Raw genomic sequence first — 17,941 nt, 5'->3', positions numbered from 1 at the left:
TCCCTATTATTCTACAGTGTCGAAAATAGTAAAAATAAAAAACCCTTGAATGAGTGTGTCAACTTTTGACTGGTTCTGTATATACACAGTACATACACGCAGCAGTGATGCAAAATATATGAAACACTACAACAACACATGAACATTTTAGAGCTTAATTTGTTAAGAGGGTTGCTGTGTAAAACTGGTGAGCTGTCACTTAAACACTTTACAACTTAAGTTGTCTTAGCACCATAACTTGGGGCTTTATTCAATCCGTATCGCAGAAGTTAAGCGTTACAGCGTGTTTGAAATTTAAAGGCAATGTTCCATATTAGCGGAGACTGTATAACAGTAAACACTGCATATGTTGACTCAATCAGAAAGGACCTTAACATTTATATTGCACCATCTGTAACACTTCACCGGTACAGATTAAATAGAGCCATAGATCTGGACTGAGCAATTACTGTTTGACACGTCCTCCTGTGAAATCTTTGGTCAACTAAACTACTGTGTAGGAGAGTATTGAATAGAGCCCTCATGATACGTAATTGGGGATGATTTAAGCACAAGCTTGGGCAACTTAATACTACATGTAGTTAATTAGATCATAAATATTGTGGATTTTAGAGCGTAAAGAAGCTTATTAAAATGTGTACAGTCTATACATTATGCAAAACAAACAATTTTGCTTTCCTTTCATACTGTAGCTTCCTCTCTTTTAATGTAATCCAAGAGAGCCATGGTAGTCGAGTCTCATCACAGATGCGGTAGCAGTTTATTCTGTCAACGTTTCGGCCAAAGACCTTTTTCAAGACCTTAACCCATTCAGGTGAATGGCAGCGGCAAACTGCTTCCCATGAAACACAATATAAACCCAGACGGGAACTTTTATTGGAGGGGATTCTGGTTACAGTCCATAAAGTGGTTCCAGATTCTTCGGTTTGGTGTCCTGTCTATCATCTCGCCTCACCAGAGCTCCTCCACTCATAGCCCTGTTAAACGTGTCCTTCAAAACCATCCTCCACGAACCATTCAGTTTCACGTATTGCCCATTGGCAATCTCCTCACATGCCAAAAACAAGTTGGGCTTTCACTTCCTTTCTTTGCAGTCTTTCAGTTTTTCAGTCTGTATTTTCAGCACTCATATTATAGTGTCCAGTCAGTGTCCACCCACAGGTTCTAGGCTGTCCTCTCCACTGTGGGTCAGTGTGTTTGGCCCAGGGACTGAGGGCCTGCTCTGGGCGCTGTGTCAGGCCCCCTAGAGGTCTGAGGCCTGGGGAGATGGGGCTAGCTGAGTGCCCTGTGTTGTGACTGTCTGTGGGCCACTCGTGTGCAGGAGGCACAGCAGGTTGTCTTGTAGTAGTCGTACACACAGAGACGTGCCTGGACCACCACATTGCAGTTGAAATACTTGTCTCGACAGTTCTCGTCTGAAAAACAATCATAACATCGAAAGTCAGTGATGATCAGTGATTTTAAGTTTTAGAAAACTTTAAGTATTTTCACAAGTTTTCTGTATGGAATAAGATCTTCATAAATGTTGAACCATTTCAGACTAAATTCCCCTCTAACCCTCATTAAAACTGTCTGGCAGTAGTTAGGACCAGACCAGCCATCATTAACCAATCCAACTGTATGACATTCCAGCGGAGGAGCCTTGGCCCCAGATCCATGTTTACTACACAGTAGTAACTGACCTATGTGTGGGACGCAGGGCTCTGGGTTGCACTCCTCTCTCTCCACTGGTTTCAGCTCCTCCTCACAGCCCTCACTGGAAAGCATGTCATCAGACAGACAGCGCACCTCCCTCACACGGAAGCCCCCCTCACACGTCTTAGAACACTGCAGGGACAGAGAATACAGTGCAAACCTCACTCTCCCTTTCTTCAATTACACTTTCAAGAGAGTGTATTTCACAACTCCACATAAAAGCGTGTGTCTGTTTTTTCATGTGTGAGTGCACGCATGTGTGGGCATGTGCGTGTACAGTTACTCACAGCGCTCCAGTCTGTGTGGTACCACTTGGCCCCGCAGGACTTTAGGTGGCAGCTCTGCTGATTAAGAGGCTTGTCTAGAGAAGAACATTCGTAGGGCGGCATTACATTGAACCCCTCGTCTGACTTCATCAGACACACCACTGCCCTCTGCTGGCTGCCCGAGCCACACTCCGTTGAGCACTGGGGGAAGGAGAAAATACCATAGGTAATACTAAACATGGGCATGACATGAGGCATCTGAACTGTTTCAACATGTTTTGTTTTTTTATAAAAAAAAAAGAAAAAGGCATCATTAGCTCAGTTGATTGGCCGACCTGAGTTATAGAAGGTACACCTTACTTACAAGGCTGGTTTCCCGGACAGAGATTAAGCCTAGTCTTGAACTAAAAAGCTATTTCAAATGGAAATAATGGACAATGGATTTGTAACATCTGAGTGTTCCTCTTTACAACACTGACATGAGACATCAGCAAAAATGTAAGAAATGGATAGGAGACATCTGTAAAATCAGCAGCAAATCCTCATCCTAATCTTTTCCCAGATGATGTGTCCCTACAAGCCCAGTTTGACCCGGCGTTGTCCTGTCTTACCTGACTCCAGGGGGCTGTAAACCACTCGATGCGACTCTCACAGGGGCCGTGATTACAGACCTGAGAGTCAGTGGGACGCTCATGGCCACACCCCTCCAGAGGCAAGCTGCTGATGTGATTGGTCAGGCACAGTACGCCTCGGGTCCGCACACCCATCCCACACTCAGCAGAACACTACAGAGAGCAAAGACATGGTAAGTGACAATACAAACAGTTGACCTATGCCGTGATTCAATCCGATCAGCGGCAGATCCGTGTATAGTGTACTTGACATTCAAAGGTCATTTCCAATTGAGCCGGCATATGCAGCGTTTACTGTGAATGTGGAACATTGCCTTTAAAAGGTGCAAAGCTGACAAAACAAACAAACTGATTGAATCCCGGCCCTAGTATCACCCCCATTTTTAACACTAGCATCAAGTCAATTTGTATTCAATTATAATCTTGCATCTATAATACTGTAGTAGATGCAATCCAATCAAGTTCAACAATTACTACAGTATTAGGTTAGAAAAGTGTTAGACGGTGATCTTGAGAGTCCATGTCCTCAGTCCTACACATACATACCTTATTCCCCCAATCAGTGAAGAACCAACTTTTAGCACAGGGCCCCATGTCACAGTTCTCATTGTCACTGGGTCGCAGCTTCATGTTGCACTCCTCGTCCGACACAAAGTCTCCCACGTTGCTGACACAGTGCACCTCCCTGGTCCTCTGGCCCACGCCACAGGGAACAGAGCACTGGGGAAACACAGGAGGGACAGTAAAAATACTATAGGGGTAGTTTTCAGGTCATCTCACAGTGTAAATAATGGTCAGTTCTCTCTGATGAATGTAACCTGTTGTCTGTGAAAACAACTGGGAAAATGCTCCATAGAATACTTGCTTGGGTTTAATTTATGATAAGGAATGCTAGCAACTTTAGAGGAATGTTAACATTTATCTAATTGGGGTTCATGTACTTTCTGATACATTCTTCTAATACAGTATGTTAAATCTTGTAGTACTTAGAACTTTTGATTGAGCCTGCCTCAGATGGGTGGGGTAGGTTTACACTTTTAAGACTATTCTAATAGTTCCATGCGCCGAGCAAGCTCAAACAAGTGCAGCTAAAGTATTTGAAACAAATACTATTTAAAGCATATTGATTGACAGCTGTCACTCACTGCGCTCCACTCGGTTTGTATCTGCCACTCGCTGCAGATTTTCAGCTGGCAGGTGCTGGTGGTCTCGGGCTGCTCCAGGTGGCGGCAGCGGCTGGTGTGGACGTTGAGGGTCCGGTTGGCATACACCTGCCTGCACAAGACCTGGCGGTGCTGCATACCCAGGCCACATGTCTTACTGCACTCCGACCACTCACCAATGTCCCAGCTGCACAGTAGGACACACAAGGCCCCATGTTCAGAGGGACACAATAGCTATGTGGTACCAACATAGCTAATAAAACATGTGGTCAATTGTCCAATTAGATTCTAATTATGATCTAATTATTAGACTATAAAGAGGACGGGTCAGGAACTTTTCATGAAGAATATAGACATGTATGTATTGAACCAGTGTGTGTAATGTCTAAGAGCCCTGTATGTAATGTAAGTGTGGTTGAGACAGAGGGGTCTCTCACAAGGCAGGGCAGGACTGAAGGTTGCAGGGCTCCTCCTGTGAACTGGGCCTGGTGCTGCTGTCACACTGGTTCTCTGGTACCTGCTCATGGCTCAGTCTGTGGACACAGCGGAAGATGGTGTACCTGCTACCTGAAAACCAATACACAGGAGAGCATTAGATGTTCATGCCTCAATACTGCATACTCACTGTGGGAATCTGTTAAACCTAGTTGATCAACTAGTATCAATCATAGCATCAGAGGTTGAGACCTTTTGGGGCTTCAGTTCAGACAAAGATACATGCCATGTCTTACCTCTGCCACAGGAGGCGCTACATTCTGTTGCCCCAGACAGTTTCCAGTTGTATTCTCTCTGACGTCTGGGTGGCAGGACTGCTGGCACCTGGTTGTTGGGTACCTGGGGAGTGTACTTTCCCCCTCCTGCTGGATCGTACCCATCCTGGTTGGGGTTGCCCCGGTGATCATTCCCACTTTGCCCATACAGAGTGTTCCCTGGGAGATCGAACATGGTATTTCAGCCAAAATAAACAGGATAAAACTCAGTCATTGAGATGCTTGTCGACCCCCTCCCTTTGTGGACTAATAGTTCATTTAGGCCATACAGTCCCAGTCAGATGCATCAGTAACTATGGGGAGCCTCACCTCCAGGTCTGTGGTTGGGGTGCTGTGGAGGGTTGTCAGAGGGAAGGATGAATTCATAGCTCACTCCTGGGTTGGGCTGCTGGTAGATCACCTGAGGACAAAAAAAATCTTCAGTGAACAAGTTAATTACAACTTAATGTGCCAGTGTAAAACTGACAGAGAAATATGTGCCAATATGAGCTACATTTTACTGTACATACAAGTTGACTGATTACATACATAAACATCCAGGATCTCATTGGTTGGCCCCTCAGCCAGGAAGGACTCCCCGGCGGTGCTGGTGACCTCATTGGGTCGTCGGTAGGTGAACATGGTGCCCACCCCTTCATACTCCCCTGGCCGGTCAATGGCCCAGTTCCCATTGATGATGGAGCGACCTGAGCGACTTTTCAGAGCTGCAGACAGACCATGAGTTGATGGTTGGCCGTTAACAATACCAAAAACAATATTTTGGTATTTGCTTCATTAGTCCATTGTTGACATAGTCCCAAAATGTTTTGCTTGTCAGCACTCAAGTTTTCAGGTATGTAACTTTTCTGTAATGGAATTCTCCAAACTGGCTGTAGAGTTGAGAGATTCAGCTACACAATTAACACAAAGCTTTGCCAGCTCTTTACTAACAGGTTTGCTCATTTACAAAAGACTGCTTTTTTTCTGAGGATTTCTGTATTTTGAAAGGAGTGAGCTATTTTTCTTTAAATGCTGAACATTAGACAAGTAACATTAAGACTACTGAATATAAGAGTGTTTGGACAACTTAAAGCACATATTAGGCATGCAGAAATAAACTAGAACAGAAGTCTGTTGAGGAGAGTGGGGCAAACATCAGGGGATAATGGTAACGATAAGTAGTTCCATGGAAGAAGCCTCAGTCCTGTTTATCCCCAGGATGTTGCATCACAGCCCGCTTTTACCCACTGATATATGAACTCTTCCAACAACGCCAAACGACGCAGGAACAGCAGTCACAGAAAGGAGCCATTGTTCACGCATACTCTACATTTCCTGCTTAGGTGCGGACTGAGGACTCATAAAAAAAGCAAGGCATAACTTGGCATCCCCAGTTAGTAGTTTTGACTTAGAAAGGTAGTTTCAAAGTAGGTTTCATCGCTGTGTTCAGTCAGTAGTGGTGGTTTTCTACGCAGCAGTGAAATTCCTCACCTTAATTAAAAAGGATGGGAAGGCTAGAGGAAAAGGTCCTCTAATGAAAGCTTGTTTATATACTTTCCCCTGAGGGGAGCAGCCAGGCCAGGGGAAGTGAGTATGAGTATATATATATATATATATATATATATATATATATATATATCTCTCTCTCTCTCTCTCTCTCTCTCTCTCTCTCTCGCTCTCTCTCTCTCTCTCTCTATGTCTCCAACAATAAAACACAATAGACCCACTTCTGTGTCACACTGTTATGCTCATATAAAGACAAGATCTTATTTATTCAATTAATTAAATAAAAGATTGTAACCAGAAGTGCACTGTGTGGTTACTTACTACTATTCCAGAAAAATCCCTCCTGCTCTGTATTTGAGCTGCCTTTTAATTAAATGAATCAAATCAATTTAAGAAGCAGCTGTTCCCTGCTGCCTGATACCAGGCTCACAGCACGGATGTAGCAAGACATGGCCTAAATTATATTTCAGAAATAGCTACTGCTGTCAGATGTTTTATAACCTGAAGCTTATCTTTAAATTGTGACTTTTTATTAGTACTGTTAATGTAATATGAAACATAATCTAACGTGGTCGAAGGGAAAACCTAAAATTGCTATTGCATGTGTCATCGCTCATGGGTCTGATTCAGACAGAGATGTATGGAGCCTTAAAGGGCCGTGGATAAAGAGCTGGTAACTCTGTAGTTAAACAGAGGTGGTTTGGAACCATGCTTGTGTGTTGAGTAACCTTGCCTCAGACATGAAGACTCCCAAGCTACCCACTGATATCAACGTTGTTTCCTCATCATTTCAATGAAATTACATTGAACCAACGTGGAATAGACGTTGAATTGACATCTGTACCCAGTGGGTAATGTCTAGGCTTTAGCTCAGCAGGCTAACACATTCTGACTCGGTTTAAAACACTGGTCAGTCACAGTACTACTCACCCAGGTAATTCCTGCTCTTCACCGTCTCGGTGACGTTGATCTTGGTGGCTCCCTCTGGGATCTCCACTATCTTGTGGTAGCCCACCTTGTTCAGGCTGTGCTGCTGGAAGAGCCCTGACACCAGCTTACAGGCCATGTTGTCCCCGCCACACACCCCACACTTGTCCATCACCTTGCCTGAGCCCAGGTACTCATCGCAGCCCAGACTCTGTCAGAGAGGGAGAAGGAGGTCAAAGGAGGGGACAGAAGACATGTATTGCACCTCACTAATCAATACCAGTACATTACAAACAGTACAGTACGCTTTTTGTTGTAAGCAGAGGGACTGTAGGATTTTTGAGGTGAAGCAATGTTCAACTGTTGAGCTACTGAGACATCTGTTTTAACAGGCAACTGTTTTACCACTGAAGTGCATGGAAAAGTAAATAACATGAGCAACCTCATTAATCAAGTAAAGAGGGGAGAATGAGAGATAATAAACCAAAGCCTATCCAGCATATTCATAAACAAACCCATGTTATTTCACCTCTCTAATTCCATGACCTGCTGCACATAATTAACTACCATAACACAACAACCAATTAGCCTGAGCCGGCTTCATTCCAACAACAGGCATATTCTTGGCATGATGGTAGAGTAGTAATGGCTCCCAAAGCAAATCCTCAGGGGTGTTAGCTTTCTCTGTCACATTGGCACTCATAAATTACAGGAAGCCTGGATAAGTTTAGTATAGAACACTCAAATCAGCAGTCGATAAATCCAGCCAATCCAGACATAAAAGTGGCTCGCTGTGTGAACATGTGCTGCAGGCAGGGGCCTGGTTGGGACTGATCCCAGCAGGCCACCGTATTTCTATAATTGCAGACCCCTGGGCAGTAGAGAGTCACCACTCGAACCTCGAACCGAACGACCAAGGGAGGGGTCAGCAGGGGACAAAAAAACGGTTTTGTTTTAATGACACAAAGCTCCTCTGTGATTGGACGGTTGCCAACGTTAGTCTCTAGTCAGTCAGTATCTCTCAGGGAATGTTACGTTCAGAGGTCCAGTCAATAATCCCCCCCATTCCTAGACAAAACCCTGTCACAAACAATTTCCTTCCAATCCCAAACCAGGACTAATGGGGATCTTGCCTTGCTAAACCGGCATATTTTCTCCCAATCCCAAACCAGGACTAATGGGGATCTTGCCTTGCTAAACCGGCGTATTTTCTCCCAATCCCAAACCAGGACTAATGGGGATCTTGCCTTGCTAAACCGGCGTATTTTCTCCCAATCCCAAACCAGGACTAATGGGGATCTTGCCTTGCTAAACCGGTGTATATTCTCAGACCAACTGTATATATTATGTCCCAACATTCATAAAAATATTACACAACATTTTGTGTGTGGTCCTTAAGCACGGGACATAACTAGGCTTACATAGAATAATCACACAAACAAATGAAGAGCAGTCTACAGTGGTAATTAAAAAGGGTTTTGCTGTAGATTCATGCTCTCTCAGCGGACTTAGTTCTTCCTGGAGCTGCAGTAAGACAGTCAGCTGCAGGCTGGATGCAGGCTGGGACATGGGGCTATAACAGGGGAGATGGTAGCCAGGCCAGGGCTAGGGGTGGACTGAGGAGATTGGGGTAGGCTCAGGAGACAGAAGCCTGGCACTCGCCCACCCATTGCAGCGAGGTCTGCATTGGGCCAACACTCCACCCAGGCCAAAACAAATACACACCACCTCCTTCTACACAGGAAATAAGCGATGAGAGAGGGAATAGCAAACTAAGAGCCCTGAGAAATGACTAAACAGGGTAAATGTTATATTAGCCTATGTGGAATTATGGATACATACTGTAGCCTATAGGCACTCAAATGTAAGAATGGTATATGATGAAAACCAGATTGTTCCATATGAGTTTACACATTTTATTTTCATACATCACATATACAGTATGCAAGGCTATCACAAAAAAATTGGGATACTAAGTGAGTGGTATCGGTCTTCTCAATTTTCACCATAAAACACCCTGACTTTAAGCAACAACATTATCACAGATATCATTTCAATGTTTAGCCTTAATCCCAGGAGAAAGAAAACTGTTCCTTCCTTCCCCTCATAAACTACAGCTTGACAAGCTCGGCGAGTAATGGCTATCTGTGGCCATTTTCCAGAGAAAAGCTCTGAATCACTGTGTGTTAACGTGTGAATGGAGAGTCACATCATTTATTACCCGTAATCTGAGTCATCCGTCAATGTATGAAATATCATGTGACTAAGAGGCGTCAGTAGTGTTTTTAGAAAAATTGTGCAATAAGGTTTTCCAAGCCTTTTAATATGGTAAAATGGCTTAGGGCATGGGGCCTATACAGGAAGCATTGAAGTGTGTGGGTATTATTTGATATCAAATAGTTTCACTGTTAATGTACAGTATATCTTTCAAATCATAAACTGTCAAAACAGACTTTGGAGAACAGATGATACCCCATGCAAAACAGTGAAGCCAGCAGTCATTTGTTTCCCAAACCTGAAAACAGTCATCCAGGCTGTTCTTGATATATCAAATATAAAAGGTCCTGCATCACGAATCAATCCAAACGAGGTGTCTCACTGAACCAAGTTTGGAGGGATCCTAGTTTTTCCCTTTCAAGGGGATCCACAGTGTTTAAGTGCTCAATTTATTAAGAGACCACATCATTGCTTTTTTCTAATCTGCTCTCTGTGGGTGGTTTATAATTATGCTTGGCGCTGGACGACATCCCCTTTCAGTAGGACTATAATGGGCCTTTAAATGTCACTAAAATCCACCTCATCTGGAAATGGTTAGACGTGTCAGGACGGTAGTCAACTTCCAGTCAAAGTGAGGAACGTCGGATGAAAACAACTTTAGCCTTCCAATAAACCTCAGCAGTACTTTTCCAGATACAATAGATGTAAGGTCTTGTGCTTTTAGGAATTGGCTTGTCATGATAGGGATAATAATCCCTTGTTGAGTTTAATTGAATTGAATTTATGAAATTCTACACAACTGAACCAGCAGACTATCGGTCTCTTTCCATCATACCAGTAACCACTTTATAACAAATGTTTGAGTTTGCATTTATAAGGTTATTAGATACCCTTAAACTACTGTCTCACTATGATGGTAAAGCTATCCCAATTTCAAGCATGTCCTCAGCTGTGCACAGAGGCGCCTCTTCTCAGAAATCAAGGTTTGGGAGCTTTAAAATAAGTGCCTAATGCACTTTAATTGAGTGGGTAAAGAAGGAATGAAAACCAACATTTATTTCATTACAAACATGCACAAACTGTCAATAAACAGTTGCAAAGACACTCCATGTCACTTGATCCTTTTCCCACAGGCTTGGCGCAGGTTACACTTGCCTTGAAATAATGTTTATTTTAACGGTGTGGGGGGCCTTGGTTTGTGGTTTCCCACAAGGAATGAATATGAATATAAAAATGAGTGGTCACAGTGACTTTATGCTGGAGTCAACAGGAATGTTGGAAACATCTTACAGTCCTTAAGTCGAGCAGCCCCCATCTTCTTTGACTGTAAAGACTTCGGGCTGGAATCTATTAGATCTGCGCTAGTCATCACCCGCATAGCGATTGTTTTGGCGGTGTTGTTGATAGAAACATGTTAGAGCTGTCAGATCCACAAGCGGCTCCTTGCGTTAGCTTATCGTGGCAACAAAATCACCCAATTTTATAATCCGACAAATCACATGCAGCCACATTACAAGTTCTAACACTCAAATGTGTGATGTTGTTTTGTCTACACCTCGATTAGACTATAAACCCCCCCCCCCCCCCCCCATTCAAATTAAAATGAAAACATGCATTAGAAGCCTACAGTTTCTATCGCCGTTTTGAACTTCTAATGCAGTGGGGATAATAAGGAAGGGAGTGGTTCAGCCTCCAGTATTTATGCTGCAGTATGTGTCGGGGGGCTAGGGTCAGTTTGTTATATCTGGAGTACTTCTCCTGTCCTATTCGGTGTCCTGTGTGAATCTAAGTGTGCGTTCTCTAATTCTCTCCTTCTCTCTCTCGGAGGACCTGAACCCATTTATGAACATTTGAACATCTTGGCCATGTTCTGTTATAATCTCCACCCGGCACAGCCAGAAGAGGACTGACCACCCCACATATGCTCTCTCTAATTCTCTCTTTTTTTCTCTCTCTCGGAGGACCTGAGCCCTAGGACCATGCCCCAGGACTACCTGACATGATGACTCCTTGCTGTCCCCAGTCCATCTGACCGTGCTGCTGCTCCAGTTTCAACTGTTCTGCCTTATTATTATACGACCATGCTGGTCATTTATGAACATTTGAACATCTTGGCCATGTTCTGTTATAATCTCCACCCGGCACAGCCAGAAGAGGACTGGCCACCCCACATAGCCTGGTTCCTCTCTAGGTTTCTTCCTAGGTTTTGGCCTTTCTAGGGAGTTTTTCCTAGCCACCGTGCTTCTACACCTGCATTGCTTGCTGTTTGGGGTTTTAGGCTGGGTTTCTGTACAGCACTTTGAGATATCAGCTGATGTACGAAGGGCTATATAAATACATTTGATTTTGATTTGGTTTGTGACACGAGCAGCCACTCACCTTTTTGTCAGCTCACACCACAGTTACACCTCCAACAAACACCAAAACATCTGCTATGCGTATGTCTGCCAACGCCGGTTAACACTAGTTCTGACTTAATCGAGGCCTTCATCCACCCCATCTTCTGTAAAGGAAGTTATAGATGTGGTGGAAAAAGTAATCAGTGGACTGACTGCTAGGGTTTCTCACAGGTGTGGGACTGGGACCCTGGGTTTAAATGGAGACTGTCTGTGAGTGGATGTTTAGACAGAGAAATACACTAATGACAAGGAGATTTAAGCTAACGAGTGATTGACATTAACATGTGCAGACGGCTGTACTGTATAAGCCTATCAGGGAGCACTATGGTGCACAAATACATCCAGATTCATGCAGCTGTTTCAGGAGCCCCATCTACACAAATGATCCATTATAAACACTCTGCATATCAGGGACTCCAGACACTTTTATTCAGTCAATGATGTAACTGATCCTAGACCATAACTCTTCTGATCTCTGATCTCTGCCATGTCCATGGTTTGAGGTCAGAATGTACTTGGGTCTTGTCAGAGCTTAGACTAGGGGTTCCCATGATATTATACTCTGGGTGCCATGCCAGACCCACCAGCCGAGAAACCACCAGGGAGTCAGGAAGGTAGATCGCTCAATGAGTCCCTGAGAGAGCACCAAGACTGCTCACTGTATACATGATCCTAAACTCAGCAACAAAAGAAATGTCCCTTTTTCAGGACCCTGTCTTTCAAAGATAATTCGTAAAAATCGAAATAACTTCACAGATCTTCATTGTAAAGGGTTTAAACACTGTTCCTCATGCTTGTTCAATGAACCATAAATAATTAATGAACCTGCACCCGTGGAATGGTCATTAAGACACTAACAGCTTACAGATGGTAGGCAAATAAGGTCACAGTTATGAAAGCTTAGGACACTAAATAGGCCTTTCTACTGACTCTGAAAAACACCAACAGAAAGATGCCCAGGGTCCCTGCTCATCTGAGTGAACGTGCCTTAGGCTGCAAGGAGGCATGAGGACAGCAGATGTGGCCAGGGCAATGAATTGCTATGTCCGTTCTGTGAGATGCCTAAGACAGAGCTACAGGGAGACAAGTTGGACAGCTGATCGTCCTCGCAGTTGCAGACCACGTGTAACAACACCTGCACAGAATAGGTACATCCGAACGTCACACCTGGGGGACAGGTACAGGATGGCAACAACAACTGCCCGAGTTACACCAGGAACGCACAAACCTTCCATCAGTGCTCAGACAGTCCGCAATAGGCTGAGAGAGGCTGGACTGGGGGCTTGTAGGCCTGTTGTAAGGCAGGTCCACAACAGACATCACCGGCAACAACGTCTCCTATGGGCACAAACCCACCATCACTGGACCAGACAGGACTGGCAAAAAGTGTTCTTCACTGAGGAGTCACGGTTCTCTCTCACCAGCGGTGATGGTCGGATTTGTGTTTATCGTCGAAGAAATGAGCGTTACACCGAGGCCTGTACTCTGGAGCAGGATCGATTTGGATGTGGAGGGTACGTCATGGTCTGGGGCGGTGTGTCACAGCATCATCGGTCTGAGCTTGTTGTCATTGCAGGCAATCTCAACGCTGTGCGTTACAGGGAAGACATCCTCCTCCCTCATGTGGTACCCTTCCTGCAGGCTCATCCTGACACGACCCTCCAGCATGACAATGCCACCAGCCATACTGCTCGTTCTGTACGTGATTTCCTGCAAGACACTGATGTCAGTGTTCTGCCATGGCCAGCGAAGAGCCCGGATCTCAATCCCATTGAGCACGTCTGGAACCTGTTGAATTGGAGATTGAGGGCTAGGGCCATTCCCCCCAGAAATGTCTGGGAAGTTGCAGGTGCCTTGGTGGACGAGTGGGGTAACATCTCACAGCAAGAACTGGCAAATCTGGTGCAGTCCATGAGGAGGAGATGCAGTGCAGTACTTAATGAAACTGGTGGCCACACCAGATATTGACTGTTGCTTTTGATTTTGACCCCCCCCCCCCTCCTTTGTTCAGGGACACATTATTCAATTTCTGTTCGTCACATGTCTGTGGAACTTGTTCAGTTTATGTTTCAGTTGTTGCAGGTCCTTTTGTATTGTTCATACAAATATTTGCACATGTTAAGTTTGCTGAAAATAAATGCAGTTAACAGTGAGAGGACGTTTATTTTTTTGCTGAGTTTATAAAGTTTGAATTTGAATATATTAATACACTTAACACGATTACAGGGACATAAACTTTGATTTGCATCAAGCTGTATCTGGTCACCGATACTAAAAGTTTTAATGTTCCAAGGTTGAAATGTTGCATATTATTTAACATGACATCTAATATTTTAACACCTAACATGTTGTCTCAACATGTTTATCAAATGACAACAAACTAAATGAATGCTGCATTAATGGAATACATATTAATAACAATAACAGGCACTAGAATTAAGTGTCAGCTCAATGGTTTGGCCTCGCTTCACCAATGACATTTGATTCAACTTAAATTCTAATGAGAATATCTTCAGATTAAAGGAATTCTCCCTTTATTTTCAAATGATAACACTCCACTTTGACATTTAAAAAAAACACACACCCTGTCGACCAAATTTACGACCAAAGAGTAACAAACGTTGTTTTGTGAACATTATGAGAACATTTTTAACTCTTCACTTGCTGTACAGCCAGCAGAGAGTTCTGCTGGAGTGTTGCCATTGCTGTTATCAAGACTCGGCTTGCAATGATATGCCAGCTCATCTGGAAATGTAATATTTACATTACTGGGCTTCCAAGCTGAGAATTCTGAGGCAATGTCATACCAGATAATAATTCATAGCGGAGGTGACCTTATAGCAAGATGGCCACCGAATGGAAATTACATTATGCTGAAATCTATAGAAAACTCAATGACTGACCACAATCTCAACATTAAAAAAAGATTGGGGATCATTGTCTGTTTTATCAAAAATGTGACTCATTGCTCTGGAAGAAATTGTAGTAGTAAATAGTAAACTGGGTCATACTGTATACGTATTAGAAGTGCAGGCAATGAGAAATATGTGGGTTCTAAGCGTTTAAAATCAAACCGAATGCAAGAAATTATGTCTACATAATCCTACATCAGTTGGGCCAACTAAAACTCTTTCAGTTTGACTCCCCAATGCACAAAATAATACTTACATTCAATAAACATAGTTAACTACTGCTGACTGGGTTGGAAAGACGAAGGTATAGATCTATAGAAATGCCAAAATAACATCCCCTCTGAGACTGATGATGGTTTTCTATCTACCTACCCACTCACTGAGGATGCCTTCACTATCTGCCTGGTTTGAAATCACCTTCCTTTAACCTTCCTTGACTGTGATGTGAACGGCTAGAAGTGCTCTCACCCTGACATCCTGTCAGTCTCCCAAGCTAGACATGTGATAGTGGTACAGTATCATAAGGGTTTGGTGTAGACTTGAAGTTAGACATGCCATAGTGGTATCATCTGGGGTTGGTGTATGTATGGTACGCCAGCCAGCTACCGCTGAGTCTCCCAGGCAGGCAGCCCTGGGAGTTGGTGTCAGGATGTCAGGAAGCGGTGTGGCTTGGCTTTGGAGCGTCAGGCTCAGCTATGCGTCAGTCATTCCATTAATTTAATCTCCATCCATGTACGCTTTCTGTGATTCCTTCCTGTCTGTTTTAACACTACAGCACAACGAGGTGGAGGTGCTTTCTGCCACAGCAAGCAAGCAAGCAGGCAGACAGGCAGGCAGGTAGGCAGGCAGGCAGGCAGGCAGGAATTCAAGACAGAGGCTCACTCTACTGTGTTCATTACTGATGAGCTCAACTTCTGACTGAAGGCTAAAGGTGCTCTAATGGGAAAGGGGGATACCTAGTCTGTTGTACAATGCATTCAACTTAAATGTGTCTTCCGCATTTAACCAAACCCCTCTATGCTGTTGCTGTTGTTGAATAGTATTCACAATACAGGTATAAAGTAAAGGTATTTAGAAAATAACAAAATGCTAAATTCCATCAGCTTTTAAATTGTTACCAAGGCTAGGACAAATGCAAACCCTGTGAACACTGAATATTGGACCTGCTGATTTGAAACACTGGGCAGCTTTTAGAATAGGACCATACTGGCATCATGTATATCATTAGAAAATACAGAGCCACATGTCCCATATAATAGTGTCTGTTTGTGTTTTACCACTGATTCCTATTTCATTTCTCACACAGAATCCAGTATAACGTCATAGTATGGCATGACAACCCACCCCCTCCGTTCGGTTGGTCGGTCCATGTGAAGTGCATGTGGCCGACCGTTGGCAGGGGCGTAGGCCACAAGCATCTGTCTCCCACATGGTGAGATGCTGTGTTCCTTTCTACCTTCCCTTTAGAGGCTCCTTTATCAGAACAGTGTTTAATGAGGGTGAGGTCCCTAACAACACACACTGCCTTCAACACAGTCAGCACTGGAAACACATCTGCAGCTGTGGTGGAGGTAGGCTACTGTAGTGCTGGGGACTGCTCAGTGATCACAAGGTGAAAGGTGATTTTCACTTGCGTACAGTATAATGAAGTCACTTTGTAAACTACATCCATCAGACATTGAAGGGCAGCTCCCATAGTAGTGCTAGACCTGCTGTGGTACTGTACAACTTCCAATACCAATTGCCATTTCCATATCAGATTGCAGCATTAAAAGGAGATTAGGAAATATGGCCGTTCTGGCTGCTATGACAGAAGAGAGGGAAAATTAGCAGCCTTTAACAAAGAACTAGAAAATCTATTTATGTCCTATAACCTTTCCATGCGTGTGCACTTTAAAAACAAATGTTGCTTCACAAAATTAAATAGACAAATGGACCATCACAATCTGTCACAATCTGTCTGTAAATGGAAGACATACTTTCAAGAATCACAGACTTTTCCTCCGATTTCATCCCTGGAACTTGTATCAATCAAATGTATTTATACATCAGCCGATGTCCCAAAGTGCCCTACAGAAACGCAGCCTAAAACCCCAAACAGCAATGCAGATTATTTTTTGAACCTTTATTTAACTAGGCAAGTCAGTTAAGAACAAATGTTTATTTACAATGACGGCTTACCGGGGAACAGTGGGATAACTGCCTTGTTCAGGAGCAGAACAACAGATTTTTATCTTATCAGCTCAGGGATTCGATCCAACAACCTTTCGGTTACTGGCCCAACGCTCTAACCACTAGGCTACCTGCCGCCCCAGACATAGAAGCACGGTGGCTAGGAAAAACTCCCTAGATAGACTGGAACCTAGGAAGAAACCTAGAGAGGAACCAGGCTCTGAGGGATGTGTTGGGAATATCATGGATGTGTTGGGAAGTCAACCAAACCAAGGCAATAATCTGAGCTTGTAACCACTAAAAGAAGTGGTTACGTTTCCCAACATCAATCATTACATGTGTCAAACCCCAAGTGGGTATTCAAAACAACCAGGAATAATGACTGAACTGTGGGGATAACTCTTCCCACTGAGAGGAGTAGGGCTATTGGGCTCCTCCATCCATTTTAAAGACACCCTCTACTGTAGCACGTCACATCAGCACAGGATACAATACAGGATAAAGTGGTAATAACATGGTAATAGTATGGCAACAAGCTATAGTAACTCAAATACTTTTTGAGGACCCCTCCTGGATAAGAGAGGGGTCCTCAACAGTGAAGAGTAGAGTGATATATACTGGTCATGACTGGGGGATGTTTTCTCACATACCCCACAAACTTCTCAAACCTCTCTCCCAGCCTCAGGCCTCAGGTCAAGGGCACAGAAGCCTCATAAATGCCCACTGCTTGTAAACGTCTCTGAAATAGCACAAACCGTGTTGATTCTACAGTCTTTAAAACACTGAGGGTTTCCTCTGTCATCAGTATCTGTTTGTAGAGGTTCTGTGTTGGGAACATAATGAATGGATATTTAAAAAGTGCCTAAATACAGGGTGAGGGACAACTTAAGGACACACCTACATGTTTGCATGTGGAAATGAAAGGTGCCCTATAGTGAGAGTATTATAGAGGGAACACGTAATCCTATACAATCCTTCTCTAAGACACCAATCTCAACTCCTGCCAAATGACCAACTGCAGCTTCGCCTGACGTCACACATTTTAGATGTTTAGCAGAAGACAAAGCAAACCGGTTTCATGGACTCCATTCATGGACTCATGGACTCCATTCATATTTTGGTCACAATTATCTTCATTAAGGCATATTACCTTGATGAACAGATCAAAGCAGGATACTAGAATGAGATATTCCATTTCTATGACTGTACATCACCTGTCTGCAGCAGTATCACAATGATGTCACAGCCATGTAGTCAATCATCTACACACACACATGGAGCTGTGCCAATCTATGCCCTATTA

The 17,941-nt window shown here is 43.7% G+C and overlaps 1 protein-coding gene across 1 annotated transcript in view; it reads right to left on the bottom strand.

Moving 5' to 3' along the window:
• LOC109895214 (thrombospondin type-1 domain-containing protein 4-like) overlaps positions 1-17,941 on the bottom strand; it is a 45,332-nt gene continuing 27,391 nt past the window's right edge. The window contains exons 6-16 of the mRNA XM_031831196.1: positions 6,942-7,149; positions 5,055-5,230; positions 4,836-4,926; positions 4,488-4,685; positions 4,194-4,323; positions 3,739-3,943; positions 3,140-3,313; positions 2,573-2,746; positions 1,983-2,162; positions 1,683-1,827; positions 1-1,415 (exon numbers count right to left, since the gene is read on the bottom strand). Of these exons, the coding sequence (XP_031687056.1) occupies positions 1,273-1,415; positions 1,683-1,827; positions 1,983-2,162; positions 2,573-2,746; positions 3,140-3,313; positions 3,739-3,943; positions 4,194-4,323; positions 4,488-4,685; positions 4,836-4,926; positions 5,055-5,230; positions 6,942-7,149 (1,824 nt within the window). The 3' untranslated portion in view covers positions 1-1,272. The remainder of the gene's footprint in view (positions 1,416-1,682; positions 1,828-1,982; positions 2,163-2,572; positions 2,747-3,139; positions 3,314-3,738; positions 3,944-4,193; positions 4,324-4,487; positions 4,686-4,835; positions 4,927-5,054; positions 5,231-6,941; positions 7,150-17,941) is intronic.

Source organism: Oncorhynchus kisutch, linkage group LG8 (genome assembly GCF_002021735.2).
Source record: "Oncorhynchus kisutch isolate 150728-3 linkage group LG8, Okis_V2, whole genome shotgun sequence".
Lineage (NCBI taxonomy): Eukaryota > Metazoa > Chordata > Actinopteri > Salmoniformes > Salmonidae > Oncorhynchus > Oncorhynchus kisutch.
Note: the sequence above shows the minus strand (reverse complement) of the source record. Positions and strands in the feature narration are given on the sequence as shown.